The sequence below is a fragment of the Euprymna scolopes genome, chromosome 18 (assembly GCF_053919585.1).
Source record: "Euprymna scolopes isolate OS-2025 chromosome 18, ASM5391958v1, whole genome shotgun sequence".
Classification (NCBI taxonomy): Eukaryota; Metazoa; Mollusca; class Cephalopoda; order Sepiida; family Sepiolidae; genus Euprymna; species Euprymna scolopes.
In genome coordinates this window covers 11,448,798-11,464,117 of record NC_136499.1, presented here as the reverse complement: position 1 = coordinate 11,464,117, position 15,320 = coordinate 11,448,798, and the positions used below count along the sequence as shown (strand labels likewise).

Below are 15,320 nucleotides of genomic sequence, written 5' to 3'. Positions count from 1 at the left end.
TGTTTCTTTGCATAGCAAGGAGTGTACAATGGCATTGGCAATCGATTGGGAATGGTGTATTCTCAGGATGTGATGAAGACAACTGGTGAATATCCTTCAAATGAACAAACCATATTTCAGCAGAGATCAGCACAATTTGGACTAAGTCTTCGTATATTCAGCACTTAGAACACGTAGCAGAATTGATAAAAGCTATGATTTTATCTTTGCCTTAACCTGTGACAGCAAAAATTTTACCAAAAGATGTTTAAATTTTTTCATCCTTTTCTTTGGATCATTGATCTTTTTGAAACATTAGACATTAGTCTTTGACGTGTTCATGCCTTCATAGTTTTGCATTTGCTTTGATGCTATTTATGGTGACGTTGGCCAGGTTTGAATGAGGGTTAATGGATGGTCCAACTTCATGGTAATCGAAATCAGTAAAACCGACCATTTTTCAATCAAACTGATTGATTACCTGCTTTAGTTGAGGATGCACTGCAGCGCACTGAGAGGGAGCTTCACATGACTCCCAGCAGTGACTTAGTGCACAATACATAGTAGTCTACATTGCACTGTAGAGAACCTACTGTTGATTTTATAAAATTATTTTTATATACTGGCTTGAATTAAAGTTTAAAATGCAAAAGTCAAGTATCATGGCTCAATATCTTTCTAAACAGAAACATTCATTTTCAATTTGCCTGTCTTATAAAAGAACGCACTGTTGATTTTATATGTTGGGCCCTTCTGTTTGTGCGGTAATAAAACGTTTTAAATGTACTTGTGATGTTAAGTTGTATAAAGGTGCTAACTTTGATCGAAATTGGACTGTTCCTTCTTAATTTTTCGATTATCGATGCTTATCAAATTTTTCGATTATCGATGCTTATCAAATTTTTCGATTATCGATACTTATCAAATTTTTCAATTATCAAAGCAGTTTTGTATCAAAATGCTTTGATACAAAACCTATCTAAGAACATGCTCAGACACAAAGTAAATTTATGTGAAGTTTTAAAAAAATCATCACAGCAGTTTCAGAGTCCATAGGCAATGAACTCTCACACACACAGCATTTTATATATAAGTAGAAAAGAAATTGTATTTCCAATCAATTCTTGCCAATAACAGCCACATTTTTAGCAGAGTGAATCATCTAAAAATCATCTACCATCAGTTGTGCCTGGGGACTCTTGTAATCCGATCTTCATAATCCAATTGATTGCATTGTTAAACAGGGTTGGTGATAATGCCCAATTCTGCTGCATGTCGAAACTCAAAAAAATTGTGGTGTCACTGCAACGGTTCACATTAGTTCACACTGAGGTGAAATATGTGTTGATCAGATTAACAAGTTTGTTCGGCTTGCTGCAGGAGTTACCACAAAGAACATCAAGCAACAGAAGTTGCTTCAAAATCTATAACACAGATGATGTTGGCAAAATCATCTGTGTTCCAATATTTTGCACAGTATGAAAATTTAGTCAGTCGAACATTAACTTGAACACAAACTAAAACTATTTGGCCGTATACAGCGATTGCATTCTAGTTGAAGAATAACAGTGAATATTTTGGCAGCAATGTCAATCGGATATATGCCCGTCCCAGTAGTTGTTGTAAACTCACTGATCTTGTAGAATGGGAGTAGGATAGCATCCTGACAGTTTTGTGAAACCTCTCCTAGAGTCTATATGCGGATAATTATTCAATGTATCAGCCAAGCTCAGGATCGACCTTCTCTTTCCGCAGCTTTGTTGGTTTTTAATCTTTGATTATGATAATTTCTCATCATAGATAAGAGTCTTCTCCCGCAGTTTTCTTGATTTACGATTAATGTAATTTCTGCCACATAGAAAAAGAGAGGCAGGATCTGAAGCTGTGAGGAAGATGGTGAACGATTTTTGAGGGAAAAACAAGTGAGACCATCTGTGTAAGGAGAAAGTAATGCCAGGAGTCGGATGACTTTCATTTTACAGTTGGTACATTCTTTAAGTTTGGAATTTCATTTGCATCAGATGTGTTTCAGGCAGGCACCCATCTTCTAACTGGTGTACATAAAATGACTACGGCTTATTGAGATTGTTTTTTTTATTTTTTATTCTGAAGAGCTAATAAACTCCGTTAACAATAACTTGGAAGGAGTTGTGTAATAAAAGATACAAAGTAGCTTTATCCATTGGATTGTCACATTTAAGTTTGAAATGACACACTCTTCAGTCATGCTTAAGTTTTAAATAGCACTCTTCAGTGTGTCACGCTTAAGTTTGAAATGGCACAATCTTCAGTGTGTCACGCTTAACTTTGAAATGGATCAGTCTTCAGTGTGCCATGCTAAAGTTTAAAATAGCACCACCTTCAGTGTGTCACGCTTAAGTTTGAAATGGCACAGTCTTTAATCAGTCACGCTTAAGTTTGAAATGGCAGAATCTTCAATCAGTCACACTTAAGTTTGAAATCTTCAGACAGCCCAATCTTATCGTACCAGAAATGTATGGATAAATATTACTTTGGAGAAATATATTTCATTTTAAGAATTTGAGAAAAAGATTAATATGGAATGGGAGCAGACATGAAAAGAGGAAACTTACCATATTCTTCATAGAGGAGAGACTGAAGTTTTTGTAGGGTGAATTGGTCTGGTACCAGTGGATCAGAATCAAACTGAATCTGACATAATTTTAACCAAAGATAATCTTCCGTTTTATCAGCGATCTCAGAATGGGCTTCCAATGGATCCGACTGGCTTATAACACTGTAAACGGCTCTGCAGTAAAAAGAAATAATCAAGTCTAAATGCATTTCAAAATAATATTTATAACCAGTTATAATCAGCTAACGTACTTCCTCTTACGTAAAGCTACCGGAAGCGGTAACAAGGCAAATCAGTTCCTTCGCTTTTTTTCTCTCACACCTATATCTCCCCTGTGCATGGCCTCTTTTTTTTTATGTTTTTCTGATTGTTCTTTTTTTTTTATAATCATTTAAAAAAATTTCCAGTCTTATTTTAATTAAGAATTATTGAAATTAGTTTTTTTTTTTTTTTTAATTATTGAAAACACTTTAAAATCTTTTAAAAACTATTTGGAGGAATATCGTATTGGATTTTTTTTTAATGTTTGCTTGTTGTTATTTTGATTTGACTAATTTTATTTTTATACATTCATAAACATACATTATATAAATTTAAAAAAACAAAAAGAAACAATTTATTTTTAAAACAAAAAAATCATTTTTATAATTTCCTAAACACTTACAGGGCTCTACATTGCAAGTGAAACAATCGCATTTGCGAGTGATTTTTCAAAATGGCGACAAGAAATAATGAAACGCTTATCTTTTGGTGATTGTATTTCACTGACAATCTTCCAAAGCTCACTACTGAGTGAAAAATATCTTTTCAAATTTTTTTTTAATAAAACAATCAAAGTTAAATTATTTAAACAATAAAAGTTTAATAGAACAATATACTCTTTTTTTTTTAACGAAGTCTGTTTAAAAAAACACCTGAAGATTTGTTCATTAATTTATTTATTGCGGACTATTATCCTCATCTTTCTTAGATGTTGTTCATGATGTTTCGGCCAACTATTCCTCTGCCCTTCGTCAGGTGAGACGACAACTAGGGATAGCAGAATTTGCTGAAAATGCAGTTAGGAGATTCAGAGTTCCTATCCCGTTGCAGTTATCACCTGACGAAGGCCAGAGGAATAGTTAGTCGAAACGTTCTGAAACAACATCTAAGAAAGATGAGGATAATAGTCCACAATAAATCAATTAATAATACTCGTCTCAATAATGAATTCCAATTAAATAATATAAAATTTGTTGTATATTTAGAATTACACTTATAAAAAAAAAAATACAAAAAATCTTTATGATGTACATACTCGTCATGAAACGAAGATGTCATATTCCAAAAATCATATGGGTTTGGTTAATAACTTTTCTATTTGACTAATAAACGAAAATATTTAGTTATCAAAGGTCAACTAAAGATAAATTTGTCCAGAGAACCCTGACTTATTTCTTATAAAATTTTGGTACTTATGCATCCTTTCAACTAGATGTAACTCAGCATTTGCTCGGCTTTCTCCAATGCATGACGTCAACGGGTAATGCCAAGCATTGCCAATGAAATCATAATGACGCTACGTAAAAGAAAATAAATGTAGAAACATCAACAGGAAAAAAAAAAGCAAAACTTACCGTAATTTAAAATTTTTATTACCTGTGTGAAGTTTTTTTTTTTTTTGTGTCAAATAACTAATTATTAAGCAAAATGGGTTTTTTTTTTTTTCAAATAAAAAGTTTTAGCAAATGTTTTTTTGTCCAATCTATAATATAAATCTCACCTGTCTGTTTAAATGTATGTATGTATGTTTGTATGTCTGCCTAAAACTTTTGACGGAGGCAACGGATTTTTACAAAGTCGGTATTGTTTTGAAACTGGACCCTTCGGACGACAAACATCAAAAAAATTGGCCTAAAAACATTAATTCTCCCACCCTCAAATGGGCAGTTTTTTGCTGATATTTTCGAAAGTCATTCCCTCTTTTCGATCGACTAGCCTTAATTTAAACATTCATCACTTCCGGTTTGGCGATGGGTGCAATAGCAAAGACGTCACTTTTTTTTCCCCCTTCGCGGTACGGATTTGAGCCTGCCTCCCTACTACCATTTTTTTTTTTTTTTGCTCAATACACACCTACAAACACCCGGGCAATTCCAGGCACCCAGGCTAGTAAATAATATAAAGCAAATGTGTTAAATAAATTTTTTTTTTCTTATGAAGCAAAATTGAAACAAATTTGGGGGGGGGGGATGTTTTTCAAATATTTTTTTATAAAAACAACAAAAGCGGGTGGGTTGGCTATGAGTAGTTGGAATTTTTTTTTCCAATGCCAGGAAAATTTCCTTAGGAAGATGTTTTTTCCTCAGACTTTTGGACGGCATCAGACGACAGCAAAGTGAACAGAGAAGAGGTAGCAGACATGTAAGAAAGCTCTTAACCAACCAGATAACTTTTGGCACCAATCCACATTCACGCTGAAGGGGTTTAGTTGTTGCCATCTTGAACGACCACAGGTATATCAGTTTTATAATACACATGATTTTCAGCTGTGATTTGGCAAAGAAGGTCCCAGTCCGGATTGATGTCCACCATCGACATCTAACATTGCCAAATCTCCATCCATAGCCGTCTGTTATATTCTCTTATTTTGCTAGGATGCACTCGTGGCCGCAGGTTGCACAAATCATCATCAATTTTGCCATTAGTTTCCTCTATTGACAAAAATCTATTATGATGTCCGGTGTCTGGAGCTGTTGTGCCAAGATGGTCAAATCCATTTTCCTTTCAGATATTCTCTACTCTTCCTGACTTGTATGTGAAAAAAAAAAAAAAATGGTGGATTTATTTTTTTCCTTTTCTAACTGGTTTCCAAATTCTTGTCTGGTGCTCAGTCGCGTGCGCGCACACACGTAGAGTTGAAACTCAGCACGCGGCATTGTGATTTGCTGATATTCATGTTACATCAGATAGCAGCTAAATCCGAGCTGTTGACACCGTGTTTGGAGAAAAGCTGAGCCAAATGCTGAGTTACGTCTGGTTCAAAGGATGCAAAAGTAACGAATCGTGTTATTTTTATTTGTATAATTTTGTTAATTTTTATATATTTTTCAATAATGTCCTTTTCTTATATTTTATTTCAATAAATCGCTTCACAATAGAAATACTGAAGAACAATAAAAATGAAGGAACTGATTTGATTTGTCACCACTTCCGGTAGTGCTACATCGGAAGTTAGAAAGTACTTTAGCTGCCTACAACCTAAAAAAGGCTAACTTGAAAACAATCGTTCATCATCCGTTAAAATAAAAATTACCTTTTATATGGGTCAGTACTGTTTTTCACTGTACGGCGGTAATAATGCCTGACTTTAGTCAAAGAGTTTGGTCCAAGACTATGTGAAAGAGAAAAAAAAAGAAACAGTTGATAATCAATCACAAAATATACATGGATGTGATTATATAACTTGCATACAAAGTATGATGTCACAAAACTTAACAAAAACAAAACAACTGCTGTATAACTTTTGGTGAGTGATATTGGGTAGAAAGTTCCTGGAGGGATTGCTGTTAGTTACTCAACAGTAGTTAAAACAAGAAGGAAGAAAAAATAGTGATGGGACGATTCCAATATTTTTCCCAATTCTAATACAATTACTGACTCCGTGCTAAATTCCCGATTCCAAATACAATTACCGATTCTGATTCTTTATAAATCTCTAATTATTTAACTATATGATTGTTATTTTCCCTGCTTTTCGTAAAAACACATGTTAACTATGAAGATATTTTCCTAAACGTCAAAATACACTTGTGGAGAATGATCTATCGATTTTAGCTTTACTGATATTTTAAAATCAATAAATATTTATTATTTTATCATTATTACCAGCAATGGAAGAATTTTGCGTTAAACAAAATCAAATAGGAAAAAGACAATTAAAAGAATCGTTTTGACATCAGAAAATATGCACACATTTTTCCGATTCCGATTAATCATCCCAACACTAGAAAAAAATGAAAACAAAAACAGGGAAAATAAATTACTAACAGCATTCCATATCTCTGCAAAGCCACCATTTGTTTATTCATAAAATACTCCTGGTACATCTACCATTTGTCTCTCCCTTTTAGCGTCAAAAAAAAAAAAAAAATGTCTCCAATCTAATAGCTCCTGCACTATCGGTCAATAGCCAACCACTATCTCATCGTCTCAATGTTAATCTCTGTGTCTATTTAACAAGTGTTTTTAATGTAATGTGCTCTGATGAATTCATAGCACTTGTGCCCTCCTCAACGTACATACTCTCGTGTGGAAAGGTCTTATCGTGATCGATGTCAACAGAAGAAGAAGATATCAAACCCCATCCCTACAAACTATAACGTTGATTTTTTTTTTTTACTGTCTGTTAGGTATTATTCGAAAATTGTTTTTTGTTTTTACTACCAAGGCCAAAAGCAACTCGGGGTTAATGAGATTGATGGCTCGCCAGTTGAATGATGAAGAATATTCTGAGAGGATTAAAAACGATGAATGGAAAAACAAAATTATAACTAGTAAAACCAAACACACATTTAAAATTAATTTGAAACTCCCGTCTCCCTCAATCTCATGAGTAGCAGTGGTTCCTGTGGCGTCTAACAAAACTGTGGTAGCGAGTCAGAGAACGTTATGGTTGCGTGGATGATCTTATTCTTAACAACAGGCAAACACGGTGCTTATTATGTTAGCAGAGAACTATAGAGATGGTATCTCGACAACATATCTGTCCCTTTGGAGAGTTGATGCTAGGAAAGACATCCAGCTATAAAATTTTTGTTTCAAACAAACTATGGCTGTTCTAAGTAAATTTGTAATGACAAACAAGATGGCCGAGCAGCCACCAAAAAGCAGATCCATAGAAACCAGTTTACAACTGGATAGTTTGTGAATCAGTGATTTCTAAAGGTTGGTAGTGTTTGACCTGTGCTGCCTCTGTCTAATTCTGCAGGTTAACTTGCATCATTTTGTCTCCAATATACAAATCTGGATGCGATGCACAATCCTCCTCCTCCTTAACCAAGCACTTTTAAAGATTTTGTTGGTTTCGCCATGTTACATGTCATAATATAAGAGAATTCATTCACAAAGCAATAACTGCAGAATCATTCCAAGACTGCCAAAGACGCCCGGGAGATCAGCTAAAGACAGAGTTACACACCATCAAAGGCAATGTCGAACCACTGGTCAATGGTGTTCACAGCTGGTCCCTGAGCTGGTTGCCCTTAACTATCTTGGTTGCTATGAACTGTCACTTATTCAGGATGCTGTGTGTTCTATGGGACGAGATATCTGAAGTCATCCTCGGCGAAGGTCGTCAAAAATAAAAAAAAGTTATGATAGTAGGTTCCAGATTTTGTCAATATGAATGAGGGAATTCTGAAAGCAGTTCGACAGTTCGAGGAGAAAACCTATTAGAGAAGAAAGAATTTCAACATCTGCGGATCTCAACAGCAAAAAGATAGGATTTTGCTGATTACCAGGTTCATCGGGGGGGGGGGGGAGTCAATAAAACCGTCAGAGCATATTCCATTGAAGTACTTGTAAAAACAAGCACAGTGATGTGACAGGGGATAGAGCTGGGTAGACAGTGAGAGACCTATTAGATTAAAGGCTCTTCTTTGGACTCTTGGGAAGCTCAATGTCTTGACAAACTTCTGGGACCAACCTTCAATCCTGATCTGAACTGGAACACATATATCAAATATGTTGGCAAGATCGCTGGAAAAATAGTTGGCTAGCCCTACCGTTCCAGTGGGTATCTCACTGCCAATGCAATCCTCTTTATGTATAAGAACCAAGTGCACCCTAAAATGGAGTACTGTTGCCATATATGGGCAAAAACTGCTCGGAGCACCCTATCCAACCTTGATAGAGTTCAGAACCGGCTTCGAAACCTAGTAGGCGATGACCTTTTCTCTTCCCTGCAAGTTTTTCCCACAGAAGAGACATTGCGAGCCTGTCTCTGCTCTTTCATTATTTTCATGGCAAGTGCTCGACTGAACTCCAATCTATGGTCCCCTCCCATTGCCAAACTTTCAAAAAAAAAAAAAAAAAACACTCGACTAGCTACAACCACTATATACAATTTCCCCCACTTTCTATCTGTGCCCAACTCTAAGCACAGATTCCATAAACAAAGCTTCTTTCCCAGAACTGCCTGCTTGTGGAACACTGTTCTGCTGGCCTGCTTCCCAGTTGAATACAACATAGTAACCTTCAACTCCAATGTAAACAAGTTCTTGTTGAACCGTTCCCATAAATAATCAAATTCTACCCAATTTACACCATTAACGATTGCTAAACTACCACCTTACATTCATTTACCCTTATTCTTGAGCAGCCTTTGCAATCTACCTGCATCATTTCTTGGCGTTTTGAAGCAGTTTTTGATTTCATCTCAAATATTAACTCCCTTTACGGCTTTTAAATTTCTAACCAAGATGGCTGCCATCTTGCCCATTTTTTTTGGCCCAACTGTCCTCATTTCCAATTATTACAATTTGGGAGGGGGGGGGAGATTATAGTCACCATCAGAGAGTCCCATCCATGCAAGGAAAGTATTTTTTTTTTAGGGGGAGGGGGCAATTTTATTTATGGCAGGCTGCCAACCCAATACTCCTTCCGACCTTGTGCCCCTCCATCCCTCCAAAAATTAAATTATACAAGAGAACAAAAATAGAGGGACATTAGAAATAAGGCCTTTTCAAGGCAAATGTCAAAATTCAAGCAATTTTCAAGTTTGTATGAACCTTATTGTTAAAAGAAAAGAGCTTTCACTTAATAGCATTAAATGTTTTGGCACTATTTCACTACAAACTGGAGATCATTTTCTAAGGATTCAGTTATTGCCTTTAATATGTGCCCGCTCACTTTGTCCATGTGTCGAGAACAGAACATGATGTTATCAGCAAATATGTTCATCTTATGCGCATTTGTATCAGGGATGCTGTTTATGAAAATCAGGAAAAACAAAAGTCCACGCATCAACTCCTGGGAACACGCACATTAGTGTCATGTTTAGATGTACGGCCATTGAGAATGATTATCTTGTTTCACTCATCTCCTAACATAGTTCCCAGTAGACATGGTCCCAAATGCTAGCCCCTTACGTTTAAGTAGAAATATGCCTTGTTTACGGTTTCAAATAGAAAAAAAGAAAATTATTTTACTATCCGTCATTGTTGGGGAAAAAAATGGAAATGAAAAAGAAAGAAAACAGTGAAAATGGAAAAAAAAATAGTGGAAAAAAAAAAAAGAGAAAAAGTGGAAATGAAAAAAGATAAAAAAAAAAAAGTGAAAATGGAAAAAAGAGGAAATTTTACCATCTGTCATTGTTGTGAAAAGGTGGAAATGAAAAAAAAAAAAGGGAAAAGAGGAAAAAGTGTAAATGAAAATGAAAAAAAAAAAAAAAAAAATTATTTTACCATCTGTCATTGTTGATGTATTCAAGCATAATTTCAGGGAAATCTCTCAATTGTTGACTGAAAATAAAAAAAAAAAATATACATCACCAAAAGTTCATGCCAAGGTGCATTTCATATTTAACCAATCAGATTTGGCATTGCCTTGGAGAAGGAATAACATTAGAGTTTAAAACATTGTAACATGCATGGCGCAAATAATTCAAATTCATAAACTTTTTCAAATAATTAACACAGAAAAGTTTTAAATAAAATTAAAATTTTGAAATGACGATTTTTTAATTTTTATAATCATGAACGTTTTCATCTTGATTATCATATACATAACACAACATCCACACTTCTACCCTATTATGTCTGACAGAATGAGAATAATCTACCCTGAGGATTAAATAAAAGGTTCAGTTCCTGTTACATAATGGAGGGGCTCTGTGTCAATAACGAGTAAGTGAGCTAGTGTGGATTTTGACAAGGGTCACACTGAGTACATGTCATGATGACCTAAATCTACAAAACAGAATTATTCCCAGGGTTGAATCAAGGATGGCTAACATACTCTCGTATGTTAACAGAAACGGAAGTCAGATCATTTAGACAAGACAGAAGTAAGAGTCAAGATGACGAATGATATCATGATTTGTCGCACTGTGAGGGCAGAAGTTTCAAATGAGTCTTCAAATGAATTTTAAAAGGCATTAAAACAAAAATCTCACGTTTGAATAATTTTGAGTTATGTCATCCGTTTCTTGAAACTTTCTGCAAAATGGTATTGAAAAATAGCCGCTCCTCAGTTAACCATAAAATTTGACATAGTACCTATTTACAATGCCTCACCATGGGACAGAGTTAGACACCAGGGTCGTTTTTAACGTGGAGAAAAGGTACAAAAATAAAAAATTGTCTCAGTCGTAAAGGACTGCTCCTCCACTGACAGAGAACAGGAAATGGAAGTGCAGCATCTGAAGAACAGATACTACACTTTGAGGTATTTATTTGCTGCCCCACTGAGCAAATTAGGCACAAGGCCGATTTTTAAAGTGAGCAGTGAAGGGGAAATGGGGACCAACTCCCCGGGGAGTAGGGGAGCTTAATAGTGATAATTGGTATGAAGGGTTGCCCCTTCATTGACCAAGGTCTTATATGTGGATTTTCCCCCACATATGGTCTTTGCTTGCAGTATCTTCCGGAACTGATACTACACTTTGATCTTGTTTATATATTTTATTGAGAAAGAAAAAATTGAACATAAAAAACGTACAAAAAATTCAATTCAACAAAATTAGGCACAAGGCCCTACAAGAAATTGGGAGGGGGAGGGTACAGGGTCTTTTTGACTATGTAACAGATGAGACTTTACACTTTGATCTTGACCCGAAGCCCAAAGTAACAGGATATTTTTTTGCTTTAGTATGGATTTTGTGTATGGCATTTACCCTAGGTAGGTTTACCCTACTTCTTCCAAAGCAGGAAGTTTCAAGGGGACAGTAAATTCACAAGGGGTCCTCAGTCACTTATATATCCGTGTCGGGGAGGTGACAATGTTTTGTTTGTGCAGTTCTTGCAGAAGTGTTCTACATATATTGGTATTCTCAAATGGTCACCCATCTGGTACTTGACCAGGCTCAATGATGCTTAACTTTAGTAACGAGAACTGGCGTGTCAATGTATTTATGCCATATATGAATAGTAAAAAGGTATGACAACAAAGATTTTGGCGATTACATTTCATGGGTGATAAGAAGGAACCAATCAGATGGCAAAATTATACAGAATTTTGTTTTAATCTTCAGTGATAAGTTTCCATTTTGACATGATCCTGATTGGATTACTTCTTTAACTGGAAAAACTTTTTTTTTTTTGCTTGCGACAATTACATTTTCTATTTTTATTTCAGTTTATTGAGTCTAAGCATCTTTAAAAAAGGCTCTGTCTGTCTGTCATGCACAGAATATATTTTAATTTTGATTAGGAGTCAATTTTTATATACTAATAAAATTGACATTGTTTGACGAGCATATTTTCTCCCATTCTCCATTTTGCTGTCTCCGTTTCTCCTTCCCTTCTGGCTCAATTTTTCCTGTCTGTCTGTGTCTATTTGATCCACTACATTTTATAACTTCACCTGAAGATGACTAAATTTGGTTGAAAGAAATATAGAAAAATAAATATGTATATTGTTGCAATATTCTACAAAGATTTGGACGATTTTATTTATAACCATTCGTGACAAGAACAAACCAATCAGATGTCAGAACAGGTTTATAAAATTTGCTGAATCTCTTTGAATTCTTCATATCTTTTCATCTTGACAAAAGATCACTATGTTCTGCTAATCCTGACTAATTCTTTATTTGGAAAAAACTTTTTTGACTGGATTGATGCTGCCATTTTTCTTTGTTTTTGTTTGTGATATAACTACGTTTTTCTATTACAAGAACGGCTTTATTTTTTCCCATTCCTCTGCAGAATTTAATCTTTGTGAAAATACCATTTTTAACATAATTTTTACACACTGATATCTAAATATTGCTATAGTAGTATGTGATATTTATTTTTTTTTTAAATCAACACAAACCTTGCTTTATTAATAACCTCCTGTACAGCAATTAAATCTCCACATCGCAAACAATAGTAAATCATGGCCCAAATTGGGTGTCCGTCCAAAAGTCCATCCTGAGGAAGAAGAACAATAAAGAGAAATGAGTTTGGAATTAAATGTGTGCTAATTAGTATTCAACATTAATAAAGAACAAAAATAAAAAAGACAGAATTTGGGGAAGATGGTTGGGGAGGGGGGGGGAACGGGTTAATCTACAAAAAAGCAATTCGCAACGTATTCATTTTAAGGCAGTCCTAGTATTAGATTTTAGTTTCTTGTAGTATGTAAAATGCCTTACAGTTCAACATTAAGTTCTCTAACTTGATTTTTAATGAACTAGCAGGGAGAACCGACATTGCCCGGGATTGAATGACGATCAATGAATGTTTCATACTGCCATATTTTTATTGTCATCAAATTGGTGAAACTGACCATTTTTCAATCATATCAATTGATTGTCTGCTCTAGGTGGGGACATACTGTGGTGCACCAAAAGAAAACTTCAAATGCCGTTCTACAATGTCTTAATACATGATAGTCTACACTGCACTGTAAAGAACACTTGATTTAAAAAAAAATTTTTTTTTAATGGCTTGCATTGAAGTTTAAAATGCAAAAGTCAAATATCATGGTTCAATTGTGCCCTAAACAGAAATATTCATTTTAAATATGACCCTATCATATCAAAGAACCTACTATTGATTTTATATGCTGAGCCCTTTTGCTTGTGCGGTGATAAAACTTCTCAGATGCATTTGTGATGTTAGGCTGTATAAAATGTTAACTTTGGTTAAAATTGGACTTTCTTTTTTTAATTGGATTTTTTGATTAACGATTTTCAATACTTATCATAAACCTTCCGAAACAAAACCTATCTAAGAACACACCCAGACACAAAGTGTACTTGTGTGAAATTTGATAAAAAAAAAATCAACCCAGTCATTTCGGAGTCTATATATAGGGAAAAAACTCACTCCTTATGTAATAGATAGACAGATAGATACATGGTATTTTTTAAGATAGTACAACATATTTATGTACATTTATCATAGATTACTTATATGGTAAAATTTTATTGCTTAATCTTGTGTCTTAACAAAGATATAACATTTTTACTTAAAAAGTTGTGTAAAAAATGTGACAAAATATCCGAACAAGGCAAAAAATAGCCTACCTTCCTTATTATATATAATTATAATATTATTATTATAAGGAAGTTATAATACGAGTCCGATTTTAAATAATTAAAAACATCTTTTTTAAATCATCAAGCTCTTTTTATGTATGCCATTATTGAGATATTTTAAGCCATTTTTATTTTTTTTATGTGTTAATTGTTGTAGATATAGCTTTTTTGGAAATGTATTTTTCTTATTAATGCAAGGAAACTTAACATTTAATCGGTAGCATTTAAAAAAAAAAAATTACTATTTTTTTGCTTCGAATAATGGAAATACAAAATTTTTACACGTGTTGCAGTTAATTTTATCAAATTTGCTCCAAGAAGAATAAAATTTACATAAAGAGTAAATAATAATTAAAACTTGTTATTTATTTAAAAACATTAAAAAAATATTAAAAAATGGTTCTTGTTGAGAATTTCCCGCAATATTAAAAAAAAAAAATTAAATTAAAGAAAAATTTGTATGATGTACGCAGTCGTGATAAAATGAAAATATCATATTCCAAAAATCAAATAAATTGATCAAATAAATTTATTTTTATAAAGAAAATTGATTAATGTGAATTCATAGGCATTAGAACATAAATCTTGCAAGTTTGAATTACTGGGTTATCTCTTCTTTTTTTTTTAATATAGTGTTTTCAAAATGATGGACAAAACAGCCGCGCTTCTGTTTCTCATGAAACTTGATTTTCTTATTCTTAAAACTACTTAATTTACATGATTTTTGGAGTATGATCTTTTTGTCAGAAGTACTTACATCATACAGATTTTCCTTTATTTTTGTTTTTTTAATAAATTCTGGACAAAAAAATGTAATTCTTTTTTAATGGCTCATGTATCCTGTTTTTGACAATATTTTGATTAAACCGTTTTACTGTAGACAGAGATGCTCCGGATGTATATCCTGCATCCATGAAACATATTATAAAAGAAAAAACATAGTAAACTTCTATGTGCATCGCAAAATTTGTGCATGGCTTTGTTGTGTGCAATTTGGACTTCAAAAAGAATGTTAATTTTTTAAATAAGCAAGTTCTTAATCTTTAATGTTCACCAACATCCAGCCCATCTGAACCATTTGCTATCATAAGAGGAGTGTTCATTAATGGGCTGGGAGATTGGGGTTCAATCCACGGTTGAGTCAGACCAAAAATTTAAAATAATAAATCTTGAATGCCCCTTTGCTAAACATTGAACATTATAATAAAAGTATCAAAGGCCAGTGGATTAATCTTGGGAATGAAGTTGCGCTCTCCCTTACATCTCAGCTAATGAAAAGGAAGTATTTGGGTCGACCTCATAATTTGCTACTTAGCTTTTACATTCAAAGCAATACAAATATATTCTCCATCCTATGTTGAATATTGTATTCCTGGAAAGCGCCGGATGATCCGATTGCAGCAAGAGATGGCGTTGGGAGGTTGGAGGGTTGCAAGTGTTGTTATTGAAATGGAATATTTTGATAGCAAAAAGAATGTATTGGAATGGTTTTCAATAGCAGAAAGAATTTGTTTTTTA

The 15,320-nt window shown here is 34.0% G+C and overlaps 1 protein-coding gene across 1 annotated transcript in view; it reads right to left on the bottom strand.

Annotated features, from left to right (window-relative positions):
* Window positions 1–15,320, bottom strand: part of LOC145297495 (nuclear pore complex protein Nup93-like) — an 88,464-nt gene that overhangs the window by 38,876 nt on the left and 34,268 nt on the right. The window contains exons 10-13 of the mRNA XM_080143391.1: window positions 12,593–12,690; window positions 10,021–10,077; window positions 5,871–5,948; window positions 2,574–2,749 (exon numbers count right to left, since the gene is read on the bottom strand). Of these exons, the coding sequence (XP_079999517.1) occupies window positions 2,574–2,749; window positions 5,871–5,948; window positions 10,021–10,077; window positions 12,593–12,690 (409 nt within the window). The remainder of the gene's footprint in view (window positions 1–2,573; window positions 2,750–5,870; window positions 5,949–10,020; window positions 10,078–12,592; window positions 12,691–15,320) is intronic.